Source organism: Bipolaris oryzae, assembly GCF_000523455.1.
Source record: "Bipolaris oryzae ATCC 44560 unplaced genomic scaffold scaffold_133, whole genome shotgun sequence".
NCBI classification, from domain to species: Eukaryota; Fungi; Ascomycota; class Dothideomycetes; order Pleosporales; family Pleosporaceae; genus Bipolaris; species Bipolaris oryzae.
In genome coordinates this window covers 37,765-52,729 of record NW_006911409.1, presented here as the reverse complement: position 1 = coordinate 52,729, position 14,965 = coordinate 37,765, and the positions used below count along the sequence as shown (strand labels likewise).

Below are 14,965 nucleotides of genomic sequence, written 5' to 3'. Positions count from 1 at the left end.
AAAGATATATGCTATGCGTCTTCCGATTGTGACTGTCTTTGAAATTGTAGCGGATTGTTTACTACGCCTGTCTGTATCCCGCAGCCTACCTGTTATCCGATGATGCTCACTTCGTCATCGAGAGCTAACTATATCGAGAGGAACTTGCCTCCGTATATGTGCCGAAAGGTGATTGTAATAAATTCGCGTCCGTCAGACCGGTTTTCAAGGGTTCGAGGTGGATGCTTTCGGCCGATACTTAGTCGGCTCCCCGCCCGCAACTAAAATCTCCAACCGCCCGAAAGAGGGGCGGCCCGCGCCTCCATGAGCCGAACGACACACGATAATCACTGCATCGGCAAACCCCGTTGGAGTACCAGGTAAGAAGGAATTCGCAATGCCAAAAGAGGCAATTGGGTATAAAGAAGTGATGGCAGTGCTGCTTTTCCTTTTTTACTCTCATGATAAGTTTACCCCTACGATTGAAATCCAAGTGCTCAGAACATTTTATGTTATATGACTGAGTGTAGATACAAGTTGTATGAGACTGCTTGCTACGAGTAGCTCTTAGCAGAATACAAAGAAAACCCCAGCAAAAGTATAGGAAAAAGATAGCTTTTCAGACCGAAAATGGCGGCACCAGGAGGAAAGTTCTTCATTGAGGATAAATTGGACATACCAGCCAAACACCACGAGTCGTTTGAACAGCTATGGGAGACGAAATGGAAGAAGCCGGTAGGTATCGCAAAATGTCCCTTCAATAATCATCTACACACTCAGTTATCAAAGACTGACTTCAATACAGGCTGAAATGGGCGTATACCCCTTCATGTTCGGCACCGCCTCCGACTTCGAGCCCATCGTCGCCGAAATGGTCAAGAACAACATGCGTGAGCCCTACGACTGGGACGCCTACGCGCGTACATTCTTTCCCCAAGCCGAACACCTCGCCTCCATCGCCCGCACTGCCGAAGCAAACGGCGAGACAGAAAAGGCCTCAGAATACTACCTCCGCTCCAGCGCCGTCTACCGCATCGCACGCTTCCCCGCCCCACGCAGCCCCGTCCAACGCGAAGCCTGGGCCAAAGGAAAAGAAGTCTGCCTCAAAGGCCTCTCCATGCGCGAGCATCCCGTTCACGAAATCCTCATCCCCCACACGCACCGCAATGAATCAGATGGCGCCCACATCCCCATCTACCACCTCGCTCCCTCCACCGCCTCCCCTACCTCCCCCGCCCCACTCCTTATCATCTTCACAGGCCTAGACGGCTACCGCACCGAACTCGCCGTCTGGATGGAAGGCTTCCGGCGCAACGGAATCGCTTCCCTGGTGCTCGAAATCCCAGGCACAGGCGACTGTCCCGCAGACGCCTCGGACCCCACCTCGCCCGACCGCCTCTACTCCTCCCTGCTCGACTGGGTATCCCAGCAGTCGTCGCTCGACGCCGCAAAGACTGCCATCTGGGCATTCAGCACCGGCGGCTACTACGCCATACGCGTCGCACACACGCACGCCGCCCGCCTCGCCGGCGTCGTCGCCCTCGGCGGCGGATGCCACCACATGTTCGACAGGGCATGGCTCGACAGGGTAAATCATCTCGAGTACCCCTTCGATCTCGCAGATACACTCGCTCACAAGTTCGGGTACGGCACCGATGTGCCCCGCTTCAAAGAGGAAGCGAGCGAGAAGTTCTCCCTGCTCAAGGATGGCACGCTGGATGCGAAGCAGTGTGCGAGGTTGTTGCTGGTGAATGGCACCGAGGATGAGATTTTCCCCATTGATGATTATTATCTTGCGCTGCAGAGGGGGGAGCCCAAGGAGGTCAGGTTTGTGAGTGGGGTCAAGCATATGGGGGAGCCCGAGAGCTTTGGGGTGATTATGAGGTGGTTGTATAAGCTGTGGGGGGTTGAGGCGGATATTGGGGCGCAGATGGGGACGTTGATGTTTAAGCCCAAGTATTAGAGAGATGAAGGGGTTGGGTATGTTTGATTGATAGGGGGGTGGATTGGACGGGATTCGAGACAAGTCCACATCAAGATATTTGCAAGAAAAAAGTGCAAGGCGAGATATGTGTAGACGTGAAAGTAAAGAGTGCTATGTTCCTAGACATTGTATGTTCTTTGTCCCCCCCCTGTCATGTGCATTACAAATTATCCTACATTTCTCATCTTCTTCTCCCCGCTGCCAGTCAATCAACTCTCTCCTTCATTCACTTCCACCCTCGAAAACAACAGCAGTACACGCTACCGTGGGGATATAACGAAAGAAAGAGAAAAAAAAAGAAACCTGGTATCATTGTTCCCATTGTAGCCCCCAAAAGAAAGAGAAGAAAGAAGAAGCAGGAAAAGAAAAAAAATCTAATGCCTCCCTCTGCTTCCTTCATAAGTCCTGCTTTCAAAAAACGCAGAAAATAATAACTTGAGCAAAAAAAAACAAGACAAGAGAATCGAAGATAAATAAGCAAACACGTTTCGCAGTTCATAGATAGCACATAACATGATAAGAAAAGAAAGAAAAAGAGGATCCATGCCTTGAACGCGCGGACTAAAAGGTTGCCCAACACTTTCACTTCAATCATTGAGTCCAAAAACACGTCTCAGACCCTGAAACTTCTTCTTCTTCCCACCTCGGCCATACGCGACCGAATGTCTCTGTGCACCGACCACAGGCGCAGAGACATTCGACACAGCACTGGGCTGTCGCGAGGCGAAACGCGGTCTACGAGGCGCGACGCCGTCTGAGCTCATTGGCCGATCATCAGTTCCAATGGGTGGTGGAGGAGGCAGAGGCCAGTCCGGGGTTGATCGTCGTTGGAGCTTGGGCGACCGCTTGGGAGAGGTAGGGGCTGGCTCAGCGAACTCCTTATCCTCGTCAATCGGGGTCATGGGAGCGCCCTTGTCGCGGTTGCGTTGCGCAGGGGGCATGGGAATGTCACCGTGCGAAGAGACGGGCTGCACTGGCTCGGGTTGGGCAGGGACAGGCTCGGTCTGAGGCGTCTTCTTTTTTCCTAGGCCAAAGAAACCACGCTTCTTCTTGTTCTTGCCGGACTCAAATGTGGGTAAAGTAGCATGTTTGCTATCGCGGAGCGAGCCAGTGGCTAGCGCTGCACCCTGCCCATTAACATGGCCGTTGGTTCCATTCGTTTGCGGAACAGGCTTGGAAACGTCCTCGGGAATCTCCTCATCCACCTCTTCTTCTAAATCCGTAGAGTCCCCATCCTCTTCGCCAGGTTTTCTAGGAATACCTCGGACTGGAGTTAAGCCAGGAGGCAGCTCGTAGTCCATCGGCTCGTCGTCCGAATCTTCAAATCGACTTTGAAATAGCCTGGGCCTGTCATCTTCATCTTCATCACTCGAATCAGCGAAGCGACTTTTGAATGGCACCTTGACCGCTTTGGGCGCTTTGACTGGTTGAGGCGTTTGTTTGGCTGGCTTAGGCTGCTTGGCGAACGAAGGCATCGGCTTTTCCTGTATAGGTGAGGACGGACGGACATCAGGTCCCTTGCGGAACCTTCCCATTGGTGACAATGATCGGATGCTGAACCTCGATGACTTGACTGGGTCCGGGGTCGGTGAAGAGGACCGCATAGACTTTCGCATGGCAGGCGATGGAGACTCTGGTGGTGAGATGGCGCGAACCTGTCTTGGAGCTGGTGCACTGGCACGCAGGGACGGTGTAGGGTTTTGCCTCATGGAGCCACGCATTGTGTACCGTCCACCCTGTTGACGGGATCCTCGGCTTCTGGTTCGCTGGAAGCTGCTGACAGAAGCATCAGAGTCGCTGTCATATGTAGCTACTGGCGCAGGCTTTGGCTTTGCAGCGGGCATACTCTGTGGCCTTGCCTTGGGAGCAACTGGAGATGGGATATTTTTCTTTTGCAGTGCACCTCGTGGCTTGGTTTCCACCGGTGTCATGCTATGGCGAGATGCAGCTAGGCTGATGTTGGCCCTTGGTGGTGTAGTATCCTCTGACCGCATACTCTGTCGCATCTGTGGCTGTGCTCTAGGAGGGTTTTCTGGGCCTCCCCTCATGGTTGAACGCATTGTAGATCCTATTCGGGGTTCAGCTGGCGCATCTGTATTTGAGCCACCACGCATGGTTCTTCTCATGTGCACCTCTGGACGGTTTTCCCTTGGCGCAGGAGTCTGCGTCATCCTGTTTCGGGGTTCGGCTGCTGGTCGAGTTGTTTCCTGGGCTGGGCTCTTTTTCAAGGCCGACTTTAGAGGCTTGCTCGACGGCGACGGCGAAGCTACTGATACGGGGCGGTCCTGCAAAGTTGAACGTTGGGTGGGTTGATCAATGACTTTCCGAGGAGGTGGCATTTGCTCGACAGACGTCTCAACCTTCTCTGCTTGTTTGAAAGATGCATTCAAACCACTCCAATGCAACTGAGCAGGGGTCCAGTCCTGTGTCGGAGTTGCCTGTGAGTCGTCACTATCCTCTGCAGAAGTCTGCTGCCCAGACTTTGGGGCAGGTCCTTCCATTGCATCTTGATCCGCATACTTTGAGTGCATCAGTCCAGATGACGGAGGGTTGATTGGCTTGTCCATAAGAGCATCGATACTAGCAAAACCGCCTCCGTCAGACAAATCCTCATAAGCATCGCTATATATACTGCTTTCATCGTCTGTGGTTTCGTCTTCGTGTGACTTGGATCGTGGCACCTGGCCTGTCGGCTCCGTAGTGTTCGTGGAGGGCGCTGATGTAGATATAGCTGGTTTGGGGGTTTGGCTCCTAGCGCCAGTGGCATCTTCGTCCCATCCTTCAGGAATGGTTATGCTTGGGAAATTTGGTTCTGGCTTCTCGAACGGGCTGGGGGTTGCAGGCTGGAATGCAATATCGGGAACATGGGCGTTTTGTTCCGCCACTGTAATTGTCGTCAATGGTACTTCTTCATGCGGAATAGACAGAGACTTTGGCTCCGGAGTTGGTGGTTGCTGAGACATCTCCTTGTGCTCTGTGATCCCGTGCTTGTCCGAGTAATCGCTAGAGTCTGACACGTAACCACTGCCTTCGACAGAAGTAACCTCAGGTGGAAGAGGATTAGATGATTCTCTCTGCTTTCGAGCATGGTCGTCGGAAACGATGTTGCCAAGCGCAATGTCGCTTGAAACCCGAGATTGATCACCGACAGGACTCGTGGAGACGGTCTCAGTTACCTTTTCAGGCACTTCCTCCCTGTGACGTCGCTCCTTGTCTCGGATACTGCCGAAAAGAGGCAGAGCAGGTCGTGGCTTCTTAAGGTCTTCAAACTCATCGTCCTTTTCAGCTATTGGACTCCACCTGGATGCTCCAAGGCCTCCGTAAACAGGCGGCTCAGGGTGGGCCTGGGCAGAGGTACTAGGGGCCATCACATCTTCCTCAAAGCTGACACGAACGTTCTTCTTATTCTTGCGCCTTCCTCCCTCCTCCGAGGCAGTGTCCGATGCTTCACTTGAAGCACCCCTAGTGTGTAAAAGTCCGTTGGAGCGGAGCGGAGACTCGCCGCGACGCGAGACTGAGGGGGACGCTTTTAGTGCGGATTTTGCAGGGGATACTGATCGGGGCAGCGGTTCGTGCTTCAGCCCAGTAAGTTCGGTAGCCAAGGGCGCGAAATGAGCGGTGCGCGGTGGGCTTAACGGCGAGTTTTCATTACGCCCGGCGCGTTCGCGGTCTTGACTATCATAAGTACTTGCGGGCCTAGAGTTTACCGGGGTGGATAGTCGGGGGTAGGGGTTGTCCTGGTTCTGGGCGACAGTGGACGAAGCCGCGTCGTCATCGTACCCGACTATTGTTCCATAGCCGGAATCTTCAAGTCTGCGACTAGTGTTTGCTTGCTCGGGAGGTTGCATATCAGCATCGTTGAAGTCATCAGAGTGCCGTTGAACAGCCGCTCCCGGTTCCTCTCTTCGCTGAGGCGGTGGTGGTTCTTGTCGAACGTAGTGACGGATAGGGCTGGGCGATCCACGACCCATTTGGTTCTCTGGTATATGGACAGAATGAAAAGTTTCTACAGGCTGTGATCCAGGTTGGGGCGCGGGCTCGGGCATTTCGTGAATCTCCCTATGACGGGCCATGGCGTCCTGCTTGTGGATAAAAGTGCGGGATGATGGGTCATAGACGGCATCTGGCGAGTTCGGATCAACGGGTCGTGGGGCCTGTCTTGACGGATATGTTTGCTTTTGTACAGCTGTTCCGGATGGCTTCACACGCATACTGCCGCTCGACAGCCGAGAGCCTTCGACACCATGCGAGATGCGATGTGAGCTGACTGGGCGCTCGGCTGCGTTTTGTACAGATCTCTGGGCATTCTGGACATGGTGGCTAGAGACACCGCTAGATGTCTTTGGCCGTGAGGTTGATGCCATGCGCTGAAGGGCATCTTGGTTGACAACAGGCCCGCCAAACCATCCAGACGAAGCGGTGGTTTGTGGTGGGCTTGGCTTGGTGCCTACTGCGCCGGGGGACATGGGGCGGGAGAAGTTTATAGACCGGGCAGTGTCTTCTTCCTCTGACACATTGGTAAGAGGATTGGCGGGACGTTGGGGCGCTCGTCGAGGAGTACTAGCGCCCCTGTCTAAGCTCACACCTCTGCCTCCGCCCCTGGGGCCTGGCGATGCTCCGCGATAGAGGGGCTCGACACTCGATGCGCGGCGGCGCATGCCACCGTCATGGTGCTGTATGTTTGCGGGCACAGGCGGAACAGGCGGCGCATTGGTTTCAGCTGGGCTTCCTCTGCCCGGCGATGGCGCACGGAACGAGCGCTCCGTCATGGACCCTGAACTCGACTGCCGATGCAGGGAACCGGACGGCTCTCTCGAGTAGCTGCCGTTGGATGAGAGCGAGCCGCGTCGGGCCATGCGCTTGGTGACGGTGTCTGCTACGGACGTCGGTGTTGGCGAGTGGGTGCGCAGGGCTGCTGCGGCGGCGGCCGACGAGAGGGCGCCATTGGATTCGGCGCTCTTGATAAAGGCTTTGGAGGCGGCGAGCGAGGCGGAGGCGCTGGGAGGAGGCGCTCGCTGGGCCTGCATAGGGAAGAGCATGTGTTAGCAGGCACCGCATCACCATATACATGGCCGTGTTTGCGCGACACGACGTCTGCGCGCGCGCATCCACAGCCAGGGAAAAAGACACAACCTACCGGACTCGAGGCTGCTCTTCGTCGCTTGCCAAACATGATGGGCGGGCTGGATTAGGAATTACAGCAGTCGTGGGTGGATCTGCATTATCTCGGCGTCTATGGGCGTGGTGTCGTCTCGGTCTGGGGCCGAAGTTGAGGTGCAGCAGCAGGGGCCGCTTAGATGATGTCACGTCTAGTAGTAGACACGGAACCCGGCGGCACTGGATCAAGGAACGTGCAAGGCCAATTGTATCAAGCCTACAGTATAACAAAAGAAAGGAAAACCAAGGGAGGGACAGCGCAGACGTGGCGGGCGGCAGGGCGAGGAGTGAGATGGATGGGCTGCGGACCGGCGAGGATAGGAAGAAGACGCCGTCTATTTGGATCAAGTGGAGTCGTCCACGAGAGCAAGAGGATCGCCTTATGGTACGCCGTCGAGGACAAGGGCAGAAGCTTGGACGGGGTGTCGTCACGGAGCAATAATATTCATACACCTGTTCGTCACATCGCGCAGCCCAGGCCACCGCACAACACGACGCCGACTCGCTCAGTCTAGATGTCTGCTCCAGCCACAGACGTCACGTCCTTTGCCCGGCCCAGGGCCAGCCGGTCCCTGATTTGCACTAACGGCCCATCGACACAGCAACACCATGCCAGAGACCCACTTGGACCACGATAGAGCCTTTACTAGTGGCCTACTGGAAACATGGCAAGGGGCGTAGAAGGGGTCGTGTCGAGGATACTGCCATGTTGTCAAAACATTGTGTGTAAGTAAGCACCACTCATCCACCTAGCCCACAAGGCTGAACAGGGGTCAGCCCTCCGCTTTGCTGCCTCAGGCCCTGAACGCATGAACTGGAGAAGTTTCTCAATTAAAAAGAGACGACAGCAAGCACGAAACAGAACACCAACGTTGAAGGGGATTGCCATTTGTTGCTAAACAACCTCATGTGCTAGGGGTTATGTTGGCCGAGGGCGATGCAACAAGAGAAAACGCTATATTTGGATGTTACTCGACATAACAACACTGTTTCGCCATGCTATGCTGCGATCAGCCGGCTTGATATCAAGCCAGTTAGTCGATAGCAATACAACTCCAGTTTTTGTTGTTCCTGAGGTATCTTGGATTGGTGGACCATGGTATCATCTATCGATACAGTGGTCTTTCCTGCAAAACAGTTAGGCAGCCACTTCTCATCTACTACAAATTTTCACACATAGGTGACGAGCCGTTTCTCTTCTAACTTTCTCAACTATATACTTCACCAATCTACTACAAGACATGTTGAATTGGTGCAGAAACACTCTCAGCACACCTCCTGCCAGAGCCAACCACATCGAAGTCGGTAGGGGACAGTGTGGGACGGTGCTTGCTTTGAATGACACCGACTGCGTCATCAAGATACCCAATTTTACTTCTAAAGAAGATGAGCTTTTTACCGACTACCAGATTCACTACTCAGTATACAGCACTCTGGCCCCTCTCAGCTCCGTAAACATCTCTATCCCTTGGCCTGAAGCATGGATCATGCGCGAGAATACAATCTGGTCCGCGACGGCTTCTTGCTTCCCCAAAGGAATTGCGTCGATTCCAAACTACGGTCTCATTTCAAAGCGCATCTTGTCCGTGCCTCTCTGCTTCCGCGAAGACATTGTAGACTTATTATGCCCCGAAGCTATCAAAACAATCAAACCTGATTTTCTCGAGAGAAATGAGAATAAGGATTGCTTGGTTAGACTGTATCTAGGTCGCCGCAGCTGCACGTCGCATAGGGAAGCCGGAAACATCCGGCTTCGTAACTTTCCACTTCACGTCAACGAGCTCGAACGACTCGGGTTACGTCCAGAACCCTACGTTGTCACCATGGCGCAGACTTTGGCCTCCCTCCACTAGAAATTTGGCTTCGACGCAAACGACGTAGAATTCGTTCTTGGAGGCGGCCATCTTGTCGGTAATAGTTATCCAAGCGAACAGGAAGTACGTGCAGCTACAAAGGATACAGCAGGGAGACTGCATATGACCAATCTCAGAAATGAACAGACATCAATGTGGCTACTGGACTTTAACCAGTGCCAGCGTTTTGAGTACCATGGGGATGGCGAGCCGGGATGCAAGGAAGCAATGAAGAAACTGGTCGAGGGCTTCTGGTTCAATGACCCCTATTACCCGCGCCCCAATGTCACCGACGACAAAGATAAGAAACTTTGGGATGTCTTCGCAGAGCATTATCTCAAAACGAGTGCGGAGCTTGTTGCTCATCGAGGACCAAGGGAGTTCATCGAGGCTGTGGTGGAAAAGGGTAAACAACGGTCGGAAAGTTCTTTGTTTAGTTTGTAGAAGGGCCAGCTCTTTCCTGAAGAGGTTAAGCCCTACAAAATTGGGGACTACAACAGGTGAAACCAGGTGTAGATAGATCGAGTCTATGGTTGCATCAAAAGTAACCTCTTGCCCATGTAAGATTGGTTATCGTTGTAGGAGATAATTGATAGGCATGTAAATTTAGCATGTGTCAGCCTCGTACAACTTACTAAGTAGCACTCCTCCAAGTGGGCCACTAGTATTACCCAGCTTGGCAGCTCCTTCGCACGTCTTCCCCGCATCGCAGACTCACTTTTAGCTCTACACTATCTTCTCGAATCGTATGTTTCTGTACCTGATAATCACCTTCGCTAAGCACCAATTGTTTATCGCTTCATCCTTACTTTTGATTCACTCCCACGTGACAAGCCATCAACATGTCAGCTTCACAGCTGCCACCTCTGCCACTGCCAGACGGCATCACCGAAAACTATGTTTACTGCCCATCCAACGGACTCACCTTTCACGTAATCGAAGCTGGCTACACGCCAAATCAACATAAGCCTCTCATCGTTCTCTGCCACGGCTTTCCCGAACTCGCCTTCTCCTGGAGAAAGATAATGGTGCCTTTAGCAGACGCTGGCTACCACGTCGTCGCATTCGACCAGCGAGGCTACGGAAGGACAACTGGCTGGGACAATTCATCATTCATCAATACCAACTTGTCTCAATTTGCTATGACTAACGTCGTCCGCGATGTTGTTACCCTGGTTAACGCCTTGGGCCATCGCCAAGTCAACTGCATCGTCGGCCATGATTTCGGGGCTGTGACTGCTAGCATGTGCGCTTTGATGCGCCCAGATTTTTTCAAGAGCGTTGTAATGATGAGCCACCCATTCAAGGCTCCTGCGCCCCTTCCGTTCAACACAGCTCGAGCTGAGCGCCGAATGGACGCCTCTGCACCGCCACTTGATATCCATGCTGAGCTGGCGAGCCTAGCTGAGCCAAGAAAGCACTACAAGTGGTACAACAGCACTGATGTAGCAGCACGAGACTGGGCAAACCCTGCCCAAGGTTTGCATGAGTTTCTAAGAGGATACATTCATGTCAAATCAGCCGACTGGAAACAGAATGAACCTTACCCCCTGGAGAGCTGGACGGCCCAAGAGCTGGCAAAATTACCTTTCTACTACATTATGCCGCTACGCCTATCCATGCCCGAAACCATTGCTAACATGACGGCTGGCCAAGACATGTCGGCGACCAAGTCATGGATGTCCGACCGGGACCTTGAAGTCTACGTGGAAGAGTGGTCTCGAACAGGTTTCCAGGGTGGCCTCAACTACTACCGTGTAACCACTGATCCGGATCGTATGAAGGATCTAGAGCTTTTTGCAGGCAAGAAGATTGAGTGTCCGAGCACATTCATCTCAGGTGCAAATGACTGGGGGAACTATCAGCAACCCGGGGCCATTGAGTCCTATCCAGATTCTTGTTCTGACTTCCGAGGAAATCATTTCATCAAAGGCGCAGGCCACTGGCCGCAGCAAGAGCAGCCAGAGAAAGTTGTGCAAGAATTACTGGCGTTTCTCAACGGTCTCTGATCTTGCTGCACTTGCTTTCTATCCGATTTTCGTTCAAGGTTACATTCATATCCAGCTCTCTATCTACACATTGTACGTCGACTATGTCAACCACGTGCACAGACCAAAAACCTATTTTGGCCTAAGCCAGCCCGATGACTCTGAGGCTGTTTTGTCACACAGCCCTTACTTGACAAGCCCCGTCGTTCCATCGCCGCCACCTCGTGCTCGTGTTTGAGATACCAGATCTAAAGTCTTGGCATCGGCCCTGCCACGTTCACTTACCACTCACCAAATCTGCTAAGCCACTGAGGTCAATGGCGTCCGTGCTCTAGTGCATTCGCCTAAAGCGACAAATACGGTACTATGCTTGTCTAGATGCGACTACATGAATGCTACTATACTCTGCATTGCATGTTATCTACACGTCTGACATGAGAGTCTATTTCAGTTGGATTCTTGGCCCCAGGGGCATGATAATAATAACAAATGCAGCCATTCTACCAATTGCAATAGAAAGCATCCAAGAGTGTTGAAGTGTGGTATCCTATTTAGGAATTCATCTAAAAAGTGAGATCAATGCAGAATGCGCGCCTACGCCTACAGCTTCACGGCTCGAACCGAACACACGCCAGCTTGGCCCCCCGATCCCCTATGAAGCTCATGGTAGTGCTGACTTAATCGTACGCTGAGCGCGTGTCACCACTGATAGGCTGAACGACCAAGCCACTGAGACATCTATGGTAGACCCGATTACGGGCTGCAGGAACATTGTGTATGAACAAATTTAGAGCATCGACACCGGTACTCTCTCCAATAGAGGAATATGCATACAGGGCTCGACGATATAAAATCGTCATGGAATCATTGATAGTGAACAGCAGTTCAACCATTTCATCAACAGCCAAAGGTCTTCTTTCACTCTAAATCTATCTCCTTGCCGCTTTCTTAGTCTTTCACTGTCCCAATGGCATCACCGTCTCAACTGTCCAATAGTTGCCGATGCAGGCCGCCCTTAACCTCTCCTAGCCTACACATCACTCCTGACTCTTCCGAAACCTGCCAATCTCAACATATGAAATCACGCAATTCGTCCATAGAGTCACTTGGACATTCTCCACCGAGTGTTCCCAAGGGGGAGCAAGTTGACTCGAATGAAGGCGTTATCCAGAAGCACCAGCGTCCAGATCCATTTGATACCCCTGACAACACTCGAACCTCTTCAATCAACTCGTCGCAGGAGAGCCTCAAACCCACATCGACACAGTTCTATGCGTCAATGGTCGAGAAAAACGCCGGTACCAAGTCAGGCAACACTGTGAGCACACACAGTGTTTCCGCGGTCCCATTACCAAACACGAGATGGACACACCGGCAATGGATCAAAGTCTTGAGCCTCCACTGGCTCTCGGCCTACCGCGTACTTATCGGGCTAACCTTCATCATCAACGTTGTAGTATTCGCTGTCTTATACAAGCGACTCTCTCTCGCCGCACCTCTTATCGCTACCGCCGCCAACATCTTCGCTGCCGTATTTGTCCGTCAAGAAGACCTTATTAACTTGACCTTTTCCCTTGTAGCAAAGATGCCCTCAAACCTACCGTTGTGGTGTGCGAGGACGATTTCAGACCTTCATCATTACGGCGGATTTCATATCGGTTGTGCAATCTCGGCGCTCTTGTGGTATACGTACTTTGTATATCGCAACACTATATCCTTCCTCGACAACGAAGACGCTGGAACTACCACAGCTTCCATGTGGGTCGACATTATCACTTGTTATTCATTCCTTTTTGCTATCTTTCTCGTATGCGTTACGGCTCACCCACGGCTCCGCGTCAAATTTCACAACACATTCGAACACACGCACCGCTTTGGGGGTTGGACCGCGCTCATCGTCCTTTGGATCCACGCCGGCGTCTCGAGCAAAAGCCCAGAGAATCCAAACATGTACGCCAACGCCGCCGTATGGCTCCTAGCCGCCACGACCTTTATCATCATCCTCCCCTGGACACGCATGCGCCGAGTACCCATCACCACCGAACTCGTCTCAAACCGCGAAGTCAAGCTCAGCTTCCCCTTTAAACACATGCCTTACACATCCACCATGCGCTTCTCGCAGAGTCCACTCCTGGAATGGCACGCCTTCGCCACGATCCCCAACCCCGACGGCGAATCCGCATACATTGTGATTTCCCAAGCCGGCGACTGGACAAAAGCCATGATCCAGAACCCACCGAGTCACATCTGGATCCGCAAGCCCGCCGCCATGAACTTCCTCGCCTTCTCCCCGCTCTTCAACTCCCTCTTGCTCGTCGCCACCGGCGCAGGCATCGGTCCCATGCTATCCCTCCTGCGCAGCCCCGCCATCGCCAAAATGAAGAAACAAGGACGCATGATTAAGGTCATGTGGTGTGTCTACCAACCTGATGCGCCTCATTGGCAGTTCGTCCAGGATATCATTCGCAATGTGGATCCGGAGCCGAGGATCTTCGACTCGAAACAAGGGAGACCGGATGTCGCGGGCGAGACTACGTATTTGATGAAGGAAGCGCGGATTGAAACCGTCATGGTGGTTAGTAATCCAAAGGTTACACGAGAGGTTGTTGAAGGTGTGAAGGCGTGGGGTGGGGCGGCTTATGGTGCTGTGTTTGATTCTTAGACTGGGGTTGAAGAATGTGGACAATGTGTTGGATGATGGTGACATATATCTTGGGGGGGGTGTTTTTTTTCTTCTACGATTTGTATCAGATTTTTCTTCTATTTGTAGGGGGACGAAAGGGGTGGATTGTTGAAGAGATGAGGATGCCTTTGTTTACACTGATATTTAGGAGGCGGGGATCTTTCGACTAGACTTTGGAGGCGATACATTCAACTTACACGAAAAGAAGAAAAAAAAAGGATATGCAGCAAGATTAAGAGGAGGTTTTTTTCTGGGATTTCTACACGATATAGGTGGCGTACCGGCGTTTTATTACCATCGACTTCTTCATTACATTATGTAGTATCCAAAAGAAAAAATAACATCTCTTCATTCCTTCCATACTACTCGCTCTCCTTTCCCTCCCCCTCCGCCCTAGCTGCTGTGATTCAGAGATAAGATTTAAACAACAACAGCAACCACCGCTCCACCCAACATAGCTACAATCGCACCCGCACCACCAACTACGCTGTTCCTCATCGCCGCACCAGTAAACTCCGGTGGACTCCCACTCGAACTCATAATCGGCGTCATCATTGCGCCTCCGCCCGCCGTCATCGTCACCGTCTTGTCGCCGTCCATGCTGATGATGAGGGGCTTGGTCTCGTTGCCTGCTGCGCAGGAGGGTACAGGGACGTTGGAGCGGGTTACGATGACGTCTGAGGGTGTGGTGCTCGGGCAGGCGGGGTGGACGGTTAGGGTTGAGAGGGGGGCACTGTGGAAGAGGAAGGTGTTAGTTTGTGTGGATGGATGGATGGATGGGGGAAGGGGGAGAGACGAACTCGGATGTTGCTGTTACCGCAGTGGTAAGAAAGAGGGAGACAAGGGAAACGAAGGAGGTTGAGAGTCTCATAGTTGCGTATGGTGAGGTTTAGATTTTTTTGTGAGAGTTTGAAAGATGGAGGAAGGGGGGGTTCGGAGTTGTCAATAATATATCTTTCTATCTTTTTCCAAGTAAAGAGAACAAATACCCGGCCAGCCAGCCAACTAATCGATTGAAACGCGTTTGTTTTAAAGTAAAGTTAACTTTGTTTCCCCAGGACCTTTGAACTTAACGCCCCTTGCTTTCCACACTAGTTACCTCCTCACCTACTTTTTCTTCTCGCCCCGGCACATGTTTCCTTCCACGCCACCAAAACTACCACCACCACTACTGCCACGACTACCTTCCCTCTTCCCTCCTCCTAAAAAAACAAACTTGATTAGCCTGTATACACAAACCCTACCGCCCCCGACCCTTGCAAATCACTGGCCAACTCCCAACTACCGGATTAAACGGCTTCCATCCGGGAAACAGCGTTGC

General features: G+C 52.4%; 6 protein-coding genes across 6 annotated transcripts; 4 read left to right on the top strand and 2 right to left on the bottom strand.

Annotated features, from left to right (window-relative positions):
• Positions 1–609: 609 nt before the first annotated feature.
• Positions 610–1,942, top strand: COCMIDRAFT_102738 (uncharacterized protein; the record flags this gene model as incomplete). Its single annotated transcript, XM_007692576.1, has 2 exons — positions 610–714; positions 785–1,942. The coding sequence occupies 2 exons, from the start codon at positions 610–612 to the stop codon at positions 1,940–1,942; spliced, it is 1,263 nt and encodes a 420-aa protein (XP_007690766.1).
• A 608-nt stretch (positions 1,943–2,550) lies between these two features.
• On the bottom strand, positions 2,551–7,136 carry COCMIDRAFT_7746 (uncharacterized protein; the record flags this gene model as incomplete). The annotated part of the gene is made up of 2 exons (XM_007692552.1): positions 2,551–6,984; positions 7,101–7,136. The coding sequence occupies 2 exons, from the start codon at positions 7,134–7,136 to the stop codon at positions 2,551–2,553; spliced, it is 4,470 nt and encodes a 1,489-aa protein (XP_007690742.1).
• A 1,225-nt stretch (positions 7,137–8,361) lies between these two features.
• Positions 8,362–9,417, top strand: COCMIDRAFT_39252 (uncharacterized protein; the record flags this gene model as incomplete). The annotated part of the gene is made up of 2 exons (XM_007692563.1): positions 8,362–8,937; positions 8,974–9,417. 2 exons carry the CDS (start codon positions 8,362–8,364, stop codon positions 9,415–9,417), a joined length of 1,020 nt encoding a protein of 339 aa, XP_007690753.1.
• A 398-nt stretch (positions 9,418–9,815) lies between these two features.
• COCMIDRAFT_28697 (uncharacterized protein) lies at positions 9,816–10,982 on the top strand (the record flags this gene model as incomplete). The annotated part of the gene is made up of 1 exon (XM_007692558.1): positions 9,816–10,982. The coding sequence occupies one exon, from the start codon at positions 9,816–9,818 to the stop codon at positions 10,980–10,982; it is 1,167 nt and encodes a 388-aa protein (XP_007690748.1).
• Positions 10,983–11,928: 946 nt separating this feature from the next.
• On the top strand, positions 11,929–13,623 carry COCMIDRAFT_102752 (uncharacterized protein; the record flags this gene model as incomplete). Its single annotated transcript, XM_007692575.1, has 1 exon — positions 11,929–13,623. The coding sequence occupies one exon, from the start codon at positions 11,929–11,931 to the stop codon at positions 13,621–13,623; it is 1,695 nt and encodes a 564-aa protein (XP_007690765.1).
• A 441-nt stretch (positions 13,624–14,064) lies between these two features.
• On the bottom strand, positions 14,065–14,488 carry COCMIDRAFT_75069 (uncharacterized protein; the record flags this gene model as incomplete). Its single annotated transcript, XM_007692574.2, has 2 exons — positions 14,065–14,377; positions 14,445–14,488. Coding segments are annotated over 2 exons (357 nt in total), but the record flags the coding sequence as incomplete, so codon positions are not given.
• Between the last annotated feature and the right edge of the window lie 477 nt (positions 14,489–14,965).